Consider the following 17,114-nt stretch of genomic DNA (forward strand, 5'->3'; position numbering starts at 1 on the left):
AACTGGGGGCACAGAACTTCAGTAATTGTACTAATAGTAATTGTGACAGCTACAATTTTTTGAGCCTTACTGTATGTAAAGCACTGAGTTATATAATTTACATACATTGTCTAATCTTGACTGCAAGATGAGTTATGGATGTCCGTATTTCACAATGAAATGAGCAGAGATTTAAAGTTACTATATATTAAAAGGTAGATACAGGATTTGAACCTAGGAATGCTGGCTAACAGGCTGATGTGTCACAGAAAAGCAGATGAGAGGCAGGAGAAGAGACCTTGAGATAGCAAAGTTCCATGACTGAAAAAAGTAGTAACTGACTTAGGTCTTCCATAAAACTTCAAGGTTCCACGGCAGAGTTTGAGAATTACTGTTATAAACAATTTAAAATGAAAATAATCGGAGTGGATGACTGAGTATATATTTCTTTAATAATAAAGGTAATTTCCTACCTAAAAATTTGGGGATAGGTAAGCTAGTATAGCTAATATAGTAGTATAGTATATTTAAAAGTGGAGCCTCTGCAGTCAAACTTCTTGAGTTTGCACCCTGGCTTGCCCTTTATTTACTAGCTATGTAACTTTGAAGGAATTATTTAACCTTTTTGTGCCTCAGTTTCCTTATCTATAAAAGGGGGATGAATGCTTAACAAGTTGGGTTGTTGTGAGAATTAAATGAGTAAATACATATAAAGGGCCTAGAATACTATGATATATGGTAAGCGCTTAATAAATGTTATTTTTTTAAAAGTACTGCAGAAAAATTTTTATTGCAGGAAAGACACATAAAATAGCCTTTTTCAGAGTTAACTTTGAAAACTTGAAAAGCCAAACTTTAAAACTATTCACATCAGTTAATTTCTTTCTTTTTTTTTGAAGCAAAAGGCCTCCTAATGTCAACTCTCCATACCAGATCTCACATAGAACCAATTAAATAGAACAAATAAAGAAGGCGCTGCTCTGGTTTACACAGACAGGAGGCCTAAAGTTCTACTCCTTAGATCTCTCCCAAAAATCCAACCTTCACAGCCCCTGAAGCACCTCTAATATAACCAATTCCCTTTAATATAAACCAAGTTCCCTTTAATAAAGTAAAACTTCCCTTTTAAATAAAGTCTTTTAAAAGTTAAAGAAAAAAGAGTTAGCAAATTGTTACTAATAGTACAGTGTCTTTTGCAAATGAGTTTGATGTATAATAGCTGTATTGCAGTCAAGAGCAGGAACTTACCTACAGAAGAACTGGAAGGAGGGTCCTGGCTGGTGGAAGGAAGATCTGACTCATCAGATGCCTGAACAGGCTCTTCTTCCTGCTGGCTATCAATTTCTAGTCCTGCTTCTGAGCTAATACTAATGAGGAAAAACAAAAATTGATTAGAAAATACAAAACTGATACTAGAATATATCCTAAATTGTTTCTAAATTGTTTTTCTGGTAAGTTTACCATGTAAGTAACTCAGAGCTCCCCTCCAACTCAAAGCTCCAGACTCTGATATTGGTAATCATGCATTTTTTTTTAAAGGCGGGGAAAAGAAAGCCCAAGCTGCTTTTTCATCATTCCCCCTCTCACTAGGACACATTCCAATTTTAATGTTTGTTTTTCCTCTGTTGTCATTTTTTTTTCCTTTTTGACAAATGATGTTCACATTCTTGACATTCACAGGAGATATATTATCCAGATTTTGATAAATCCCAAAAAAACTTTCTAGGAGAGTACTAAAATAATTCACAACAATCACAACTATTAATAATATACCACTAACTCACCATGGGCTCTAGCACCCATAGCTGTCTCATCTGGGCTACAAAATGAGGCAGGCTGTGGGCAGGTGAATTCCTGGCTCAATGCTGTAATTCCATCTCTCTCTCTCCCATTCAAGAAAGTACATCAAAAAGCAAGTGAGGGAGATAAGAGTACAAGAATAACTTGAATCTGCTCCAGCTTTTACCATCTACAAACATTAGTACAGTTACTAACAACAGTGTACCTGAAAGCTACCTCTCATGACCCTGCTGAAGTTGAGAAAAACTGGTGAAGTGCAGCCTAACTATGTTGTTTTAACATAGTCAGAGACTGAGCTTTCTCACTGGTAAAAAGGAGATGATACTGTGCAGAGATATTGTGTGGTTTAGAAGTGACATATATAAAGTGACCTGAATCAAAGGCAGCTACTATTTTCAGCAGGGTCTGTAACTTCCCAAAACTAAGTAGCACTGCGGTAGAGCACAATAACAGACCTGTATTTTTCCTCATATGCTAGAGCTGGCCTGTAACTATGCTAAGAAAATGTTGATAAATAAAGACAAAACCTTTGAGCTCTACCTAGGAAATCTGGGTTCTTCTTCTAGCTATGCTTATGACTATGAAGCAGTTCAACTTTTTTATTTTATAAAGAATCAGGTTCCACCTTGAAAGTTACACTTTTCCAGGACCACTGTCCAGTGGTTCTTCTCACTGAAGTACTCCACTTACTTTGGTGTTTTTTTTTTTTTTAAATCCAGATGAGTATTTGTTATTAAATACTTCCTTTTGTTAAATTTTGTTTATAACTGTTATGTTAAAAATGTTGTTAAGTCTTAAAAACTACTAGCAAACGTCTAATTTTTAAGAAGTTAGTATTTCAGACCAAGTTCTAAATGCACATAAATAAAGAGTAAGTGAGGTCTGCTTGAGAGTCCACTACTAAATGGAAAGTGAATCATTTCCTAGTATTCCTAATTTTCACAGAAAGACTTCTTTCTTGGAGAAAAGTTCAAACAGCTACATTAACTGAAGGGTACCAGTGATTTCCAAGAAATATTTTGTTCTAGAATGCATCATGCAATTTTCAGGGAGACAACCATTTTAAAAATTATTTCTCTTCTGTAATAATAATCTCTAAGTCCTGAAATACATTATTACATGCAAAAATTAGTCTTCCAAAACATATGGCAAGATTTACTTTCATTATAGGATGCTATTGAAAATACAGTTCAATAGACTGCTGTTTCCTGGCTAAAGAAAAACAAATGTAAAAATCTGGCAAGTTTAAGTAAGCAAAAATTAAAAGGTAAACATTTACCCTTCAGATTCTGCCTCCACAAATACTTCATCTCCATCATCACCTGTTGCTGTTTCATTTGTTGTGGATAAAGTGCCAGTGGACGTTGTCACCATTGGAACAGACTGAGAAGCATGCTCTGAAGCATCAGAGGTGGTACTTTCAGTAAAGACCGTCACTTGAAAATGAAAAGAGTAGACAAGCAATTCAAACTTTAACTTTGCGGTTTACCTAATTTTTAGCCAGAAATTACATCAGAAGATATATCACAGGTTTCCACTATACCAATAAAACACATAATCTACTGATCTGCCTTAGATACCTACCTGGGGCTGCTACTTGTAAAGGAGTAGTGGGAACACTGCGGCCACCCGACTCCTCTTCATGAGCTAGGAAGAGGGGTGTTTCATACATTCCCAAACCTAAAGACAATTCTGAATATTAATGAATGATTGAAAGAACAAAAAGTTGTTAATATGCCAGGTATGTGAAAGAAAAAATTAATCAGTGGAGACACACAACTTTGTTGACGCCCACAATTAGCCCATCAAGCAAAATCAACCCCTCAAAAATGTAAATACAATTTAAATGTATTTTTAAGCCCAGGAACACTAAATTAAGTACCCTAAAAAAACAGCTAAAATGCCCTTATAGATTCATACGACCTAACTTTATGATGTACCCAACTATGAACTAGGTACTATGTTTAAATCTACTCCTCACCAAAACTGCACATTATTACTGGTCTCCTTTTTGCTAAAAAGACTAAATTTCAAGGAGGTTAATTAACTTTCCCAAAGTTAAAAAGCTAATAAAGTGAAGGCATTCCAATTTAAGCATAGCTCTAACTTCCAATAGTCTAGGAAGTGTCCTATAATACAACCACATAAAAATCTGAATTTCTATGAAGTCAACTCACAGTTTCACACTGGTAGAGGGAAACATTATCAGAACTCATATTCAAACGACCAGGGACTAAGATCTATTACATGACTTACAAGATGGCTACAGATTAATCTTCCATGTTGGGCTTACTAAAATACTATGCACTCCCCATTCACTTACAAAATGCCTGAACAGCCTCCCAGAAACACAGCGGATTATATGGATGGCAACCAATGATTAAAAGGTAATTGACTCCAGAAATAACGTAATTCATGTCCAAATAACCAACTGCTATTACCTAATTTAGAGGTCATTTTCTTCTAAGTATTTTAAATACTTTATTTTTCTTATTTTTAATGTTAATGGAAAATATCTAATTAGTTTTATACATTTAACTAGGAATGTTAAATGTCAAACTAAACAGAAAATAAGCTGCATTCCTTCCAACAACTTTAAAATGGCTGGTAGTATGTATATTTATGTATATTTATTGGCACAACAAATATTCCTGATACCATTCTAAGAGCCAGAAGAGATACAAATGCAAAAGCTAGTCCTTAATGCTCAAAGAACTCAAAATTTTGTTGGAAAGACTTATACATAAGGCAGTGTTTAAAAAGCAGTAAATATATTCTAGCTTTTTGCACAAATTATGATAAGGATTATTTAGACATAAACTTTTAAATATTAATATTTGTTCACTTAAAAAAAGATCATGTCAGAACAGCTTATTACCAAATACATGCAAATTCAAGAGACCCAAGCTTTTATTTTGCTATTTACCTCCTTGAGAAGCAAGCTGGCCAAGATCAGAGTGGCTAGAACTTGTTTGTGGCATATCTTCAGGTGGCCCAAACCGGAATCTGGGAACACCAGCAACCTGTGGGGAACTAAACAGACAAAAATTAATTTAAGATGAAATTTAAAGTTACCCTGTTTAAACTGCAACGATGGAAAAAATGTAGGAAGGAAGAATAAGCATAAACAAAGTAGGAAGAAAACAGACTGAAAATAAAGCTGATAAAGGAATTCTCACTTAAAAAAATATTTTCAAAATACCAGCTGGTAAGAATTTACCAATGTGATTTATATATATGTGATTTATATATAAATAGCTTTCAGTTCTCCTAAACTATGCCTCACATTTCTTGAATCTGCTAGAAATCTCTGTGTAGATATACTGAAAGCAACACAAACTGAACATGAGATGTAACGAAAAAAGTTAGAATGAGATTATGAAACAGTTTGGTCTCACTTTTCAAAGTTTAGTCATAGATAAATCAGGTCACCTCTCAGGTTCATTTCTTATCTGAAAGAATTCACTAGATGGCTCCCAAGATCTAGAAAAAAATCTAATACTAGATGGCTGGAAACTTGTTTTCTCCCTGTCCTAGTAACACTATCATCCATCTTCCTGCCCTAATCCAGGATATAAAAGAGCATTCTCTCACCCTCAGCCCACTGCTTACCCCCACCTTTCTTGGCTAGCTAGCCACTGATGTTTATGGATTATACCTCTGTAATAACTCTTGAATCTATTTTTTCTTCTATTTCAACATTATTGCTTTAGTTAAGGACATTCTGTTTCTCAGTTTAAAAATTCACCTGAAAGAAAAAGACCTGCAATTCTTCTGAGCTATGAGAGAATGCTGCTGATTGGCTGGCACTCAGAACTTGTTTACTGGAGTGAGTCTGTTTCTGACTGGCTGACTTTTGCAAGGGTGGGGCTGACACTGATCACTTGGCTTATAAAACTGTGTTAGCTCAAGTCAGTTGTGGTCAACTGAGCAAGTTTAAAACTGGTTCTGATGGCCATGCGTTACCACATATTACAGAACAATCAATTGTCCCCCAAGTTTGTGAAAACCCCCAAGTTTGTGGAAACATTTTTATTCCACTCTTCAAGTACATCCTGTCATTCAACTCATACTTCAGCCATAATTAAAGATGTGTATTTTCATGTAGAAAGCCTTCACATCTTTTGAGAGGAGTGCTATAGCACAAGAGTTAAAACAGGTTCAAGAGCCAGACTGACTGGTTTGAAATAAAAAACTGCCACTTTCTGACTGTCTGACCGCTGGAAAATTTGTTAGCATTTCTATGCTTCCTTATCTGTAAAAGGAATAATGTGTCTATTACCATAAAGATTAAATAAATTGATTCATGGGAATGCTCAGGAAGTTTTAGGCATTCTTTTCCAAAACTCAATTTAATGTTGTCCCCATTAAATTCTCTCAGATTCTTTCCCTCTAGTTGTTGGAATAAATTACTCCTTTATTTGTATTAACAAAGCCTATTGCTTATGCTTCTGTTCTCCCCAATTGTTTAGGTTATAGTTAGTTGTGCACATACTTAGCTTTCACAACACTATCCATCATGATCACTGTAATTACCACACCTGCACCAACATCTATAATGCACTTACTATGTGCCAGGTAATATTCGCAACATGTTAACATAAATTCATTCAATTCTCACAACTTACAAGGTAGGAACTATTGTATTATCATTATTCCTATTAATAAAATGAGAATACTCAGGAACAGAAAACCCAGTAACTTGACATAGCTAGGAAGCAGTGCAGCCAGGTTTCAAACCCAGGCATTCTAAATGTCCATCTCCTTAACCATTGCTATACTGCCTTTAAATTTCAAATTCCTGATGGAAGCAACTGTATTTCATTCACCTCTACGTGATTTTCCCCAACACTACACCCTCAATCCTTGTACACAAGTGCTTAGTGCACAGCACAGAAGGACTTAACAAAAAATGAATCAATCAAAAGCAATCAAGTTAACAGGGGAACAGAAAGAATTTGATCAGTCACAAAGTGTTTTTCTTTCATTAACTTACTGAATTGCTTCAGCAAATCCATCAGTACGATGTGGCACCACAAGAGTTGGGGTACTTGGAACTGTTCTGTCTTCATCATCAAAAAAATGCTGCTGCTAAACAGACAGAGAACAAGAACTAAACAGGCATGACAGGAACATACGTATGGACTATACAAATACGTGCTGAACAAAAGAATCATTTTGTTTGATAGGTAGGTACTTACCATGCCACCTATTCCTGGGGTCAACTGAAGCCCACGTCCCACAGACTGCCTCCGAGTCATCTGAATTCTCTGTGTCAAGGAAGGCGTTTCATTTGTTTTAAGAAAGTAGGCAATGAAACAAACACCAAATAGCAACAGATATAGCTTATTACGGTGCTAATAAAATAACTGAAATGTTAGCAGATAACGTAATCATTGGGATTTTTCTTAAGAAAAACTTACTAATCTTGTACCAGTATTAAAGAAATCCATTTTGTAAACAATGACACATTTTTAACTATATAGACTAATATTAATCAACAGACCAGTATTTTATTAATGAATACATAATATTGACCAATATGTAAAACCAAACTCTGATCCTATCTTATTTGTAGGTAACTAATTTAGTTCCTATCGCCTAAATTTAAATGTTAGTAAGTATCCTTTGGATCTTAAGGGTTAATTATACTTTGGAGTTCAAAGAGCAGTACAGACTACTTGTAAATCATTTCCCAGTTTAGACAATTCTAAATTAATATGTAGTAAACTTTGCAAGATGCACGAACAACCCTGTATGGCTTTATCTTTTCACAATGAGTTATCTTCACCAGTGGTATTTCAGTAGATTCTACACTGAAGTGTGTTTACTTTAGTACACTACAGGGTAAGACGCAGGCTAGGTGATTAATAAGCCTTTGTACTTTTCCTGCTTTTTCTTCAAGAGCTTCTGATGAGATGTCCAACCCTACTGCAAAGAGCACTACAAAGAGTAAAGGGTCATGTACAGTTTCAAGAATTTTAAAAGTGGAAATTAATATGTATGATTGCAAAAAAAAAAAAAGAGAAAAGAAAGTTCTGTTAAACAACAGAATTTTTTTTTGAAAATAAAAAAAGACAGAAAACAGGCACCTTAGAAAAAGGAACCTTCAAAACAAATTGTGGTCAGTTGCTAAAATACATTTTATCTCACTTAAAATCCAAGATAATTTTTTTCTTTTTTAATCTGTAGAAACAGTGATCAGACTTATTTTCCCTGACTATAATCATTTCAATTTATATACAACTTTAATAAACCTTGCCTTTCCAAAGTTCACTTCATCTATGATTACAGTAGTGAAGTTACTGTTGTATTTCCAGGAAAATAATTCAGAGATTAGTTTCAGTTCAAAAATTTTATAAAAATATAAAACATTAAAAAGTTCACTTAATTTCTGGGGAAAACCAAAGTAATGTCTAATGGAAAGAAAGGGAGGAAAAGTCAAGATTTTTTAAAATTCATTTTTCAAAATGACTAGTACTTTTAATACCTGAACTGGTGGACCCAATTCTTGAGGTGGAGCATGAATGGTCAGTCTTGGGGGAAGTGGGTGTGGTGGGCGTCTGGGTGACTGAGGTGCTCGAGGAGTCTGTCTTTCAGATGCTGATGATGGTTGTTGTTCTCTAGAAATCTCCTGGGGGAAAGATGACTCTGCAGTACCAATATTTCCTTCACCTATAGGAAAAGAGCAGCTTATTTTGAACTATTAAATTTACCACAAAGCAACTTGGACAATCCCTAGAATTATAAATCTTACCACTAGGAATGTTCATCACCTCACTAATATTTTCAGAAAAAAAGTAGTGAGGTCAGTGAACTCAGAGATAATGAGTGTAAAATGAACAGTTGTATGGCCTTAGGCAAGTCCCTTAGCCTCTTTGAGTACTTTGATTGGTTAATAGAAAATGTAAGCTACAAGAAACATTTTTCTGAAGATTTCAAATAATGGGCATAAGGCACTTAGCTTAATACACGAAAAAATAAACATTAAATAAATTTTGGCTTATATTATTGAAATAGGCAAATTACATAAAGACCACACCACACCACTACAGTTAGCAAGTATTACTGTTAAATGGGGTGAAGGAGATTGGGAAAAAGCCTTACAATAACACTTTTATATTTTGTTTTTTCTGAATTTTGAATTTCAATGGCCCTTCAGATGTCTGGGTTTTCCACATACAAAGTGAAACACAGAAGCTGTCTAAATTGAATAGCATATCAGTCTGAGGTCTAGAATCAGATTCCTGCTCTAATACTTATATAGCTATGTGACCTTGGTTATACCACTCTGCTTCTGTTCCTCAGATTCTTCACTGGTACCTAAATCTGATAAGCTTATTGTAAGAGTATAAGTATAGTTGTCAGAAAAAGCATTCTGGGGGGAGGTTAGGTTTATTTATTTGTTTATTTATTAATTTTTTAAATGGAGGTACTGGGGATTGAACTCAGGACCTCATGCATGCTAAACATGTGCTATACCATTTAAGCTATACCCTCCCAGAAAAAGCATTTTTTGTAACTATCAGCAATGTACCAAATCCACCCACTAACTTAGTTTCATCCAGACTGCTATGCATATTTTCACTTGACTGTAAAAAAGAAAGTCTCCAACAAGTATTCAATGATCATCTATTACATGTTTTTTATCTAGGAAAAAAATGGCTATGACCACTTGCCTTCAACAGACATTAGCTTTCAGTGATAATAACTAAAGAGGCAAAAAATTTCCCTCTATAACCCAATTATATGACACAAAAGATGTTTCTTAAATCTTATAAAACATTTTAGAAAATTATAAGCATTAATCTCTCTCCTTAGCTCGATACCACCCTTAAAAAGCAACACTATTCTTCATTATGGTTCAGTATTTATTATTTATTTTTCTCTTAAAAAATTTAAAAGTTGAAAAGGTTGTCTGCCTTTGTTTTCCTTAGTTCAAATAAGCATACAATTTGTACTTTTTTTTTTTTCACAATTTGTACTTCTAAATACACAGGCCTATAACAGAAACTCAGATACGCTGTTTTCCCACTAGTCTACATGTATAAGATTTTTACTATATTCTTATTAATGACTTGGGACAGTATTATCTTTAAAACCAGAATATTATACCAGATGGTCACCAATTCTTCAAAATACATTTAAAAATGATTCTAAAATAAAATTATTTTCTATGAATTCCATAATGCTTTTACTGCCTACAACGTTCCTGGACTCATCCTTTAAAGATTTAATGAAAGGCATGCTGTATTGATCAAAAAATCTTTTATTCACTGGAATACCAGACAATATTGCAAAAGTTCCTATATGCACAAATCTTGAAACATGTAGCTTGATTAGACTGACCTCTTCTGGCTGTGAACCGCTGTTACTAGAAGTTCCTGATTAAATCTTTCCACTTAATAAGAATAGCAGCAACACATGGCATTTACAATACTCTATACAGATTTCAAGATTTTTCAATCATACAGCAGTCCCATGAGGTAGAAAAAATATTATGACTATATTTTATGGATATAAATATAGTATACTTTATGAAAGAATAACAGTGACAAAGCTAGAACAAGAACCAATCTTTTGGTTGCCAATTTACTAACCAAATTTTATTACCTCTGTGATAATTAAGTGCAATCCTAGTTTAGAAAATACTAGATTAAAACATTAAATTAATTAAATTAAAATATTAAAAATGTTCAATTAAAAAGAGACTGAAAAAAACAAAACATCATTAAAAAAACCCAAAATCAAATCTTACCGCTGTTTTGAGAATCAGCTGCTCTCTGATTACTTTCGCCTCCACCCATACTTTCTTCTGTTTCTGTACCTGGATCAGTCCCATCACCACCCTAAAAACAAAATATTAATGCTAAGTGCAAATAAATCAAGCAATTATCTTAAAAAATAATTAACCAAACCAAACCACAGTAGAAACAAATAAAAACCCAAAGATATGAAAAGTTGTAATGTTCTGAGAATACAGGCCTTTTTATACTCCTGGAAAAGTTTTCTAAGCAAGTTCCTAAAGAAAATGGATGGTCAAAATTCTAGCCAGTTACCTCCGCATCATCAGCTTCATACCCGTCGTTGCCATCTGCACTACCAGTGCCTTCATTACTATCTTCACCCTCGTCTCCCATCCCTGTGTCATCTTCGTCGTCATCGTCTTCTTCCTCATCTTCTTCATAATCCTAGTAAAAAATGCCCAAGTATAAATAAGGATCTAGGATATGGTATACATGTTCTGCATATTTTGACATCATGCTTAGAAATTTAAGTGACACATCATTGACCAAGATAAAGGAGTTGTCCTGAGAGTTGTACAGGATTAGTTTAGTGGGAGCAAGCAACAAAACTATGAAGCTTATTGGAATTAGTACAGTAATGATCGGCTCTGAATTCTAACTGTTTGTATAAGATCAATTCAAAGATTAAATCTCCTAGATGTCCATGGAGTGTCAAGTTGTCTTAAATTCTAAATTTAAAATGTGGCATTGAACCAGAAAATGATGAAATTGTACTATATTATGAGCTTTAAAAAAATACAGTTTGATGAATGAATCTAAAAATGAGAAGTTGTCAATATAAAACTAACTCCCAAAATAAGATACTAAGTTTTACTTAGCATATGCTTTAATTATGACACCTCAATTTCTTTGAAAAGAACTATAGGGCTCCACGAGAAAAAAATACTCTTTTTATTTCCAGAAACCACAGAGATTACAAGTAAATCCATGGTCACTTATCAGTGAGATTTAAGGTTAAGTTTAATTAAACTAATAAACCCTAAAGGATTTAGTAATCATTAAAAAAAAAAAAAACCCCAAAACAAAATTGAGATTTCCCATCATTTGGAATATGCGAATTTCATTATAAAATGTTCACTTCACAACTAGTCAGGATAAAAGAAAAGCAAAATAGTCTATTTAGAGTGATGGGGAATCACATTTTACTGGCTGATGCATTAGTAGTCCCAAGGATTTAGCATTTCATCCAGAAGTCAAAACAATAAATGATTTCAAACTAAATTTACCTCATGCTCCCCATCATTTTCATCATCATCCTCCTCTTCATCATCACTGTCAATTACAATGACATCATCTCCTTTGCCTTGACCATCTTGGGATGAAGTTGTTTGCTGATCTGACTGAAGAGGTCCAAGGTCTATTTGTAGGGAATGAGAAGTTTCTTCACTGTCTTCCATTGGAGTATAATCACCCTGGGTAACTCCCTTCAAAAAAAAAAAAAATTTAAATTTTCAAAAGTCAAGTATACTTAAAACTATCAGTGACATAGGTAGACATAAGTAAAGACTAAATAATACATATGGACTACTAGCATTTTGTTTTTAAAAATACAGTTCTCAAAAGTAGATTTAATTTAAAATACATGCTTTGGGTTTCTTTACTGTCTTTCTATAGTAGAATTATTATAAATCTCACTGGGTAAAACTCCAATTAAAAAAAGAGAGAAATATACATATACAGATATGTTTGTCATAACTACCAGTGTGGTATTGGAGATCAGTGCTGTACTATAGAAATATAATGTGAGCCACAATATGTTTCACGTATGTAATTCAAAATTTTTTGGCGGTCACTTAAAAAAATACAGGTGAAATCAATTTTAATAATAATCTTCATAGCCAAAAATTATTTCAACATGTAACCAATGTAAAAATGATTAATTCTGCATTTTAAAATTTGTACTAAGTCTTCAAAATCTGATATATATTTCACACTTAAGTACATCTCAGTTTGGACTCTCCATGTTTCAAGTACTCAACAGCCAATGTGGTTAGCTGACAGCACAGTTGCACACCAAAGTCAGAAAAAAAAAAATAACCATGGGACTGCAACATATAATTTTTAAAAAGATAAAAAATTTCCCCCCAAAAGCAGAAGGTCTGTGAAACACACTAAATGAAATAAGCTATTTTCACAAAAACACTTTTCCCCAAAAAACTCTCTTAAGCCTTCAAACCACATGAAAGATATACCAGATATAAAAACAATTCTTTGCTTAATCTACTTCCTCATAATTTCATTTTGTTAGCTACTGAAATAAACTATAATTTAACTTTACTTTTGATATTTACTATAAAAAGTTGAATGTTTACTTTTTAGTTAAGCACTCAGCAAAATCTATTTTTCACACAAATCATAAATAATATGTTGTGAGCTAAATCATTCATAAAGATTATGTTTACTATAACGGAAAAAACAAGTAAGTCATGGTATAATTAAAAATGTAACTCAAACTGACATGATTATTTCAAGAAAAGCAACACTTACAAAGAACATCTGCTTCACTGTCAGAAAATTAGAAAAATGAACTGTTACACATTCACACATTCAGTAGATAGTGCAGAATGGAAAGCCCAATGGCACTTTTGAGTCACAGACAATCTTGCCAATCTCAAGAAAAAGCTTTGCAAAAAAGATTTTAGTATAATTTAACCAAGTCTGACAATAACATGGAAATTCACATCATTTCAAAATTGTTATTATGCTCTTCAGGTATGACTCTCTCTGAAGGAACAGACAAAATCAATGTTATTTAGAATATAATGCATGCATCTTGCAGGTATAGTATTTTGTCCTTAGCCCAAGAAAACTAAAAAAATTAACTTTCAAAATTAATGCATCTAAGAAACTCAAATTTACTTGCAATTTATGGTTACTTACGATTAGCTTGAAACAATTCCTATATTTTATACAGATAAAGTAATTTTAGAATAACATGATCCTAAAATTTTATCAGGACAGGAAATACTGGTTCAAGCTTAACAAAACAAATGGAAACCAGACAGCCCGAGTTCAAATCCTAGCCCCAATGCTAGGATTTGGGTACATGAGAACTTGGGTACATTTGAGAACTTGGGTACATGACTCATCTGGGTCTCAGTGTCTTCACTAATAAAATAGGGTTGTTATGAGGATTAAATTAGTTAATAAATGTAAATTTCTTAGAACATTTGGCATGTAATAATAAGTTCTGTGTTAACTAATATTACTGTAATTATGAATTCTCAATTCCTAAGGCAGAGGAATGGAAAAAAGGTAAATAATAATTTGAGTGCCTAACTTGTGGCAGGTACTACTTTAGGTACTCTACAATACTAAAAATTACATTGTATTATTCCAACAGATGAGAAAGTTGAGGCTTAAAGAGAATTAATGACTTGCTTATAATCACACAGCTCCTAAGTGGTGGAGTTAGGAACAGAACCTAGTGATTTGTAACTTCAGTGTCTACACATTTCCACTAGTCAAGCTGCCTCTGGAGAAGCCTCAATGAAAGTTCAAAAGATGAAGACATATACAAATGCATTTCCTTTCATGGATTATTTTAATTCAGTAAGGAAAGCAACAGAGGACCACCAAACGGGGCACTATTGATTAACTCAAGACTCAACCAGCACTCGTCCTTTCAAACAATTAAGAGTGGGTAATCTTTACGCTTGGAAAATCTGTGTTGACTATAAATAAAAACATTTTTTTAATAAAGTTTAGAAGGCAGGATACTAATTAGGGGTAAAACAAAGCAGAAATTGCATTGGTAATTCTAACAGTATTTCATTAAACAAAAAAGCAGCAAGTTAGAAATAAAGTCCAAATAATATTTCAGTTTGTCAAAGCTCATTTCATTCATTAAAAGCAACAATTTGTTTACTTTAAATGTGTTTTACGTACTTCTCCAATGGAATCTTGAGAATCTTGGTTGTATACTTGAGTCTCTACCTCTCCATCAGTACTTTCTTCTGCCATAACTTCTTCCTGAATAATGACAAACAAATGTGTTAACCATACCAGTTCACTAGATGAAGCATCACCTGTTCAGTTAGTTCTTCCAATAAAACAAAACTCAAATCTGTAATTTTATGAAGCTGCACATCAGAAATGCTCACTTATATTTATTTATAAAATATAACTAAATCACATTCTTCTTCAGTATATACAAAATAAGGTTTACAAACATTAAACATATGCTAATGAAATTAATTTAACAGTCTCAGAGTTTGATAATAAAACAATTCATTACAATTTACCCTCAACAAAAGAAAATGAAGGAATATCATCTTGGTTAACCTCAGAAAAAAATGTTAAGTTAATAGTTTGAATTTTAAAAAAAGATTGAAATGGAATTCATCCTGTTTTTGTAGCTGTGGTTTTAAAAGTGAAATGGGAACCAATTCAATTAAACATATGCAAATACATAAAAACAATGTTGGCAACAGCAACAATACCTGGGCTGTCAATGGAAACTCTGCAGTAAGATCAACAAGAGAGTTTTCTGGATGTTGACAACAAAAAATCCATTCATTTAATAATGCTGTAACTGAAAGAATATCTTAGTTCTATTGGTAGAAGTAAAAATAAACAGAAGAACCTTTACGCACCTCAGTTCCTACAGGAGTAACACTTTTCAACTTCTTTGGAAGAGGCATTTCCACTGTGTCATCAGAGATTTGGTCTGATGCTTCTATGGTGCTATCTTCTTCCTCTTCACGTGTACGCTTCGGCAAAGAAGAACTTGGGGTAGCCGAAACTTTGAAATCACATAATTTAAGTCTTGAATTAGAGCATTATAATAAACCCAATTTAGACAAAAGTTAATTTTAAAAACATTTTGGTCATTTAACTAAAAACAGACACAGGAAACATTTGTTTGGACAGAACAACATAACTTCTTCCTGCTAACCCATGTATAAACAAAGAGCAATTTACGCTTTGAACCGATGGTTTTATTCAATCAACTTAATCTTTGGTTAATAAAGCCAAAAGCCAATCAATTTTTACAGCAATACATCTGACTCACTGTGACTGTACTGATATATAATTGCTATTCACAAAGCTCATATAGGGCCTTCTATAAATTTATAAAACTCAGGACTCCTTGGATAAAAACAAATTTCCTTGTATGTTTAGATTTGAAAATCCTTATACAGTCTTCTTTTAGTTCTCTGGACCTGTACTAAGTTACAGCGGACCCTTGGACAACTTGGCGGTCAGGGGTGCTGGCCCTCCATATCTGCCATCCCTTTGCGTGTGCAGATTCAACCAACTGAGAATGTGTAGTACTGTAGTATTTACTACCGAAAAAAATCCACATATAAGTGGACTGTGTAGTTCAACCTGTGTTGTTCAAGGGTCAACTGCACATACAATGTTACAAGTTATATCACCATTAAAACCAGTCAAAAAAAAAACCTCGAGAGGAAGAAAGATCTTAATGACAAAAACGAGTGACCTAAAATAGATTTCAGCATAAATATAAACTGTTAGGAATATACTCATCCATGCTAACACCTGGTAGAAAACAAGAATGTACAAAGAGTACTTAAGATATGTATTATATCCAAGAAACGATAAATGCACAGGTCTACTCTAACTTCATTTTAAAATTAATCTTACCAGTGCCAAATACTGCTGTGGAAGTAGAAGGCCGCTCAACTGGCGAACTCTGAACCACCTCCACTATGTTCGGGGACAGCTCCTGATTTGTAGGCTCAATCTGAGGATGACTCTGTTGAGTGGGTTGCACAAAAGCCGTAGCCTGTGTCTGTTGCTGAACAGTTAAAATGGGTTGAGGGATAGAAGGCTGGACGTTAGGGCTGGTAGAACGAACAGATCCACTTGTGCTTCCGAACACTGGAACATGTTCCACAGGCCCTTCTGATTGCATAGCTGAAAAATAATTATAGTATTTAATATATGAAGGCCTCTGTTCTTACCAGAGCCAGAATCACCCTTCCCTATTCTATGTTATAGGTGACATTTGCATGGTTGTTTGTGTAAACGTCTCTTACCACTCACTAGACAAAAACAATGAGGGTAAAAGTAATGTACTATGCATTTTTCTACTGTCTGTGTGACTGACATGGTAGTGCACTAAACTGTTGGCTGAATTAAATAAATAAATATCTGTAACTGTTTTTGCATCTATTATTCTATTTAAATTATGACCAAATAAAATATTGAGAAGCTCAAAGTCAAATCGTTAAGTTTTCATTAAGCATCATTTTGTTTCCAATCGATATAAAATGATCATTAAATTTAACGGTAATACATCTCATAATGTAGTTCAAATAAAATATCCTGTCCTTTCACAGCATGTATACACTATATATCTCTAAACACTTGAATAATTTACCGAATTCTAACATTTGTTATGACAAGAATCTAAGGAAATTGTGTTTAGTAAAGTTTTACTGACAACCTATCTTGGAGTTGGGTAAAGGGATTAAACAACCAAAAATTAGATTCGTACCCTTGAGGAGCTCAATCTAGTGGAATAAAAAGGCACGTATTCAACTCAATAATATGTAGTTG

At 33.6% G+C, this 17,114-nt stretch overlaps 1 protein-coding gene across 3 annotated transcripts in view; it reads right to left on the bottom strand.

Annotated features, from left to right (window-relative positions):
• The window catches only part of TPR (translocated promoter region, nuclear basket protein), a 52,579-nt gene that overhangs the window by 2,029 nt on the left and 33,436 nt on the right, over nt 1-17,114 (bottom strand). The window contains exons 38-50 of one of the 3 annotated variants that reach the window (XM_045509407.2): nt 16,197-16,469; nt 15,182-15,330; nt 14,475-14,558; nt 11,813-12,010; nt 10,839-10,970; nt 10,538-10,628; nt 8,270-8,454; nt 6,981-7,049; nt 6,776-6,867; nt 4,706-4,812; nt 3,364-3,471; nt 3,059-3,215; nt 1,228-1,346 (exon numbers count right to left, since the gene is read on the bottom strand). In XM_045509407.2, coding sequence (XP_045365363.2) covers nt 1,228-1,346; nt 3,059-3,215; nt 3,364-3,471; nt 4,706-4,812; nt 6,776-6,867; nt 6,981-7,049; nt 8,270-8,454; nt 10,538-10,628; nt 10,839-10,970; nt 11,813-12,010; nt 14,475-14,558; nt 15,182-15,330; nt 16,197-16,469 — 1,764 coding nt within the window. Of the gene's footprint in view, nt 1-1,227; nt 1,347-3,058; nt 3,216-3,363; nt 3,472-4,705; nt 4,813-6,775; nt 6,871-6,980; nt 7,050-8,269; nt 8,455-10,537; nt 10,629-10,838; nt 10,971-11,812; nt 12,011-14,474; nt 14,559-15,181; nt 15,331-16,196; nt 16,470-17,114 lie in introns of all 3 variants that reach the window. The other 2 variants (XM_045509401.2, XM_010973261.3) reach the window with 2 other exon arrangements.

Source organism: Camelus bactrianus, chromosome 23, assembly GCF_048773025.1.
Source record: "Camelus bactrianus isolate YW-2024 breed Bactrian camel chromosome 23, ASM4877302v1, whole genome shotgun sequence".
Classification (NCBI taxonomy): domain Eukaryota; kingdom Metazoa; phylum Chordata; class Mammalia; order Artiodactyla; family Camelidae; genus Camelus; species Camelus bactrianus.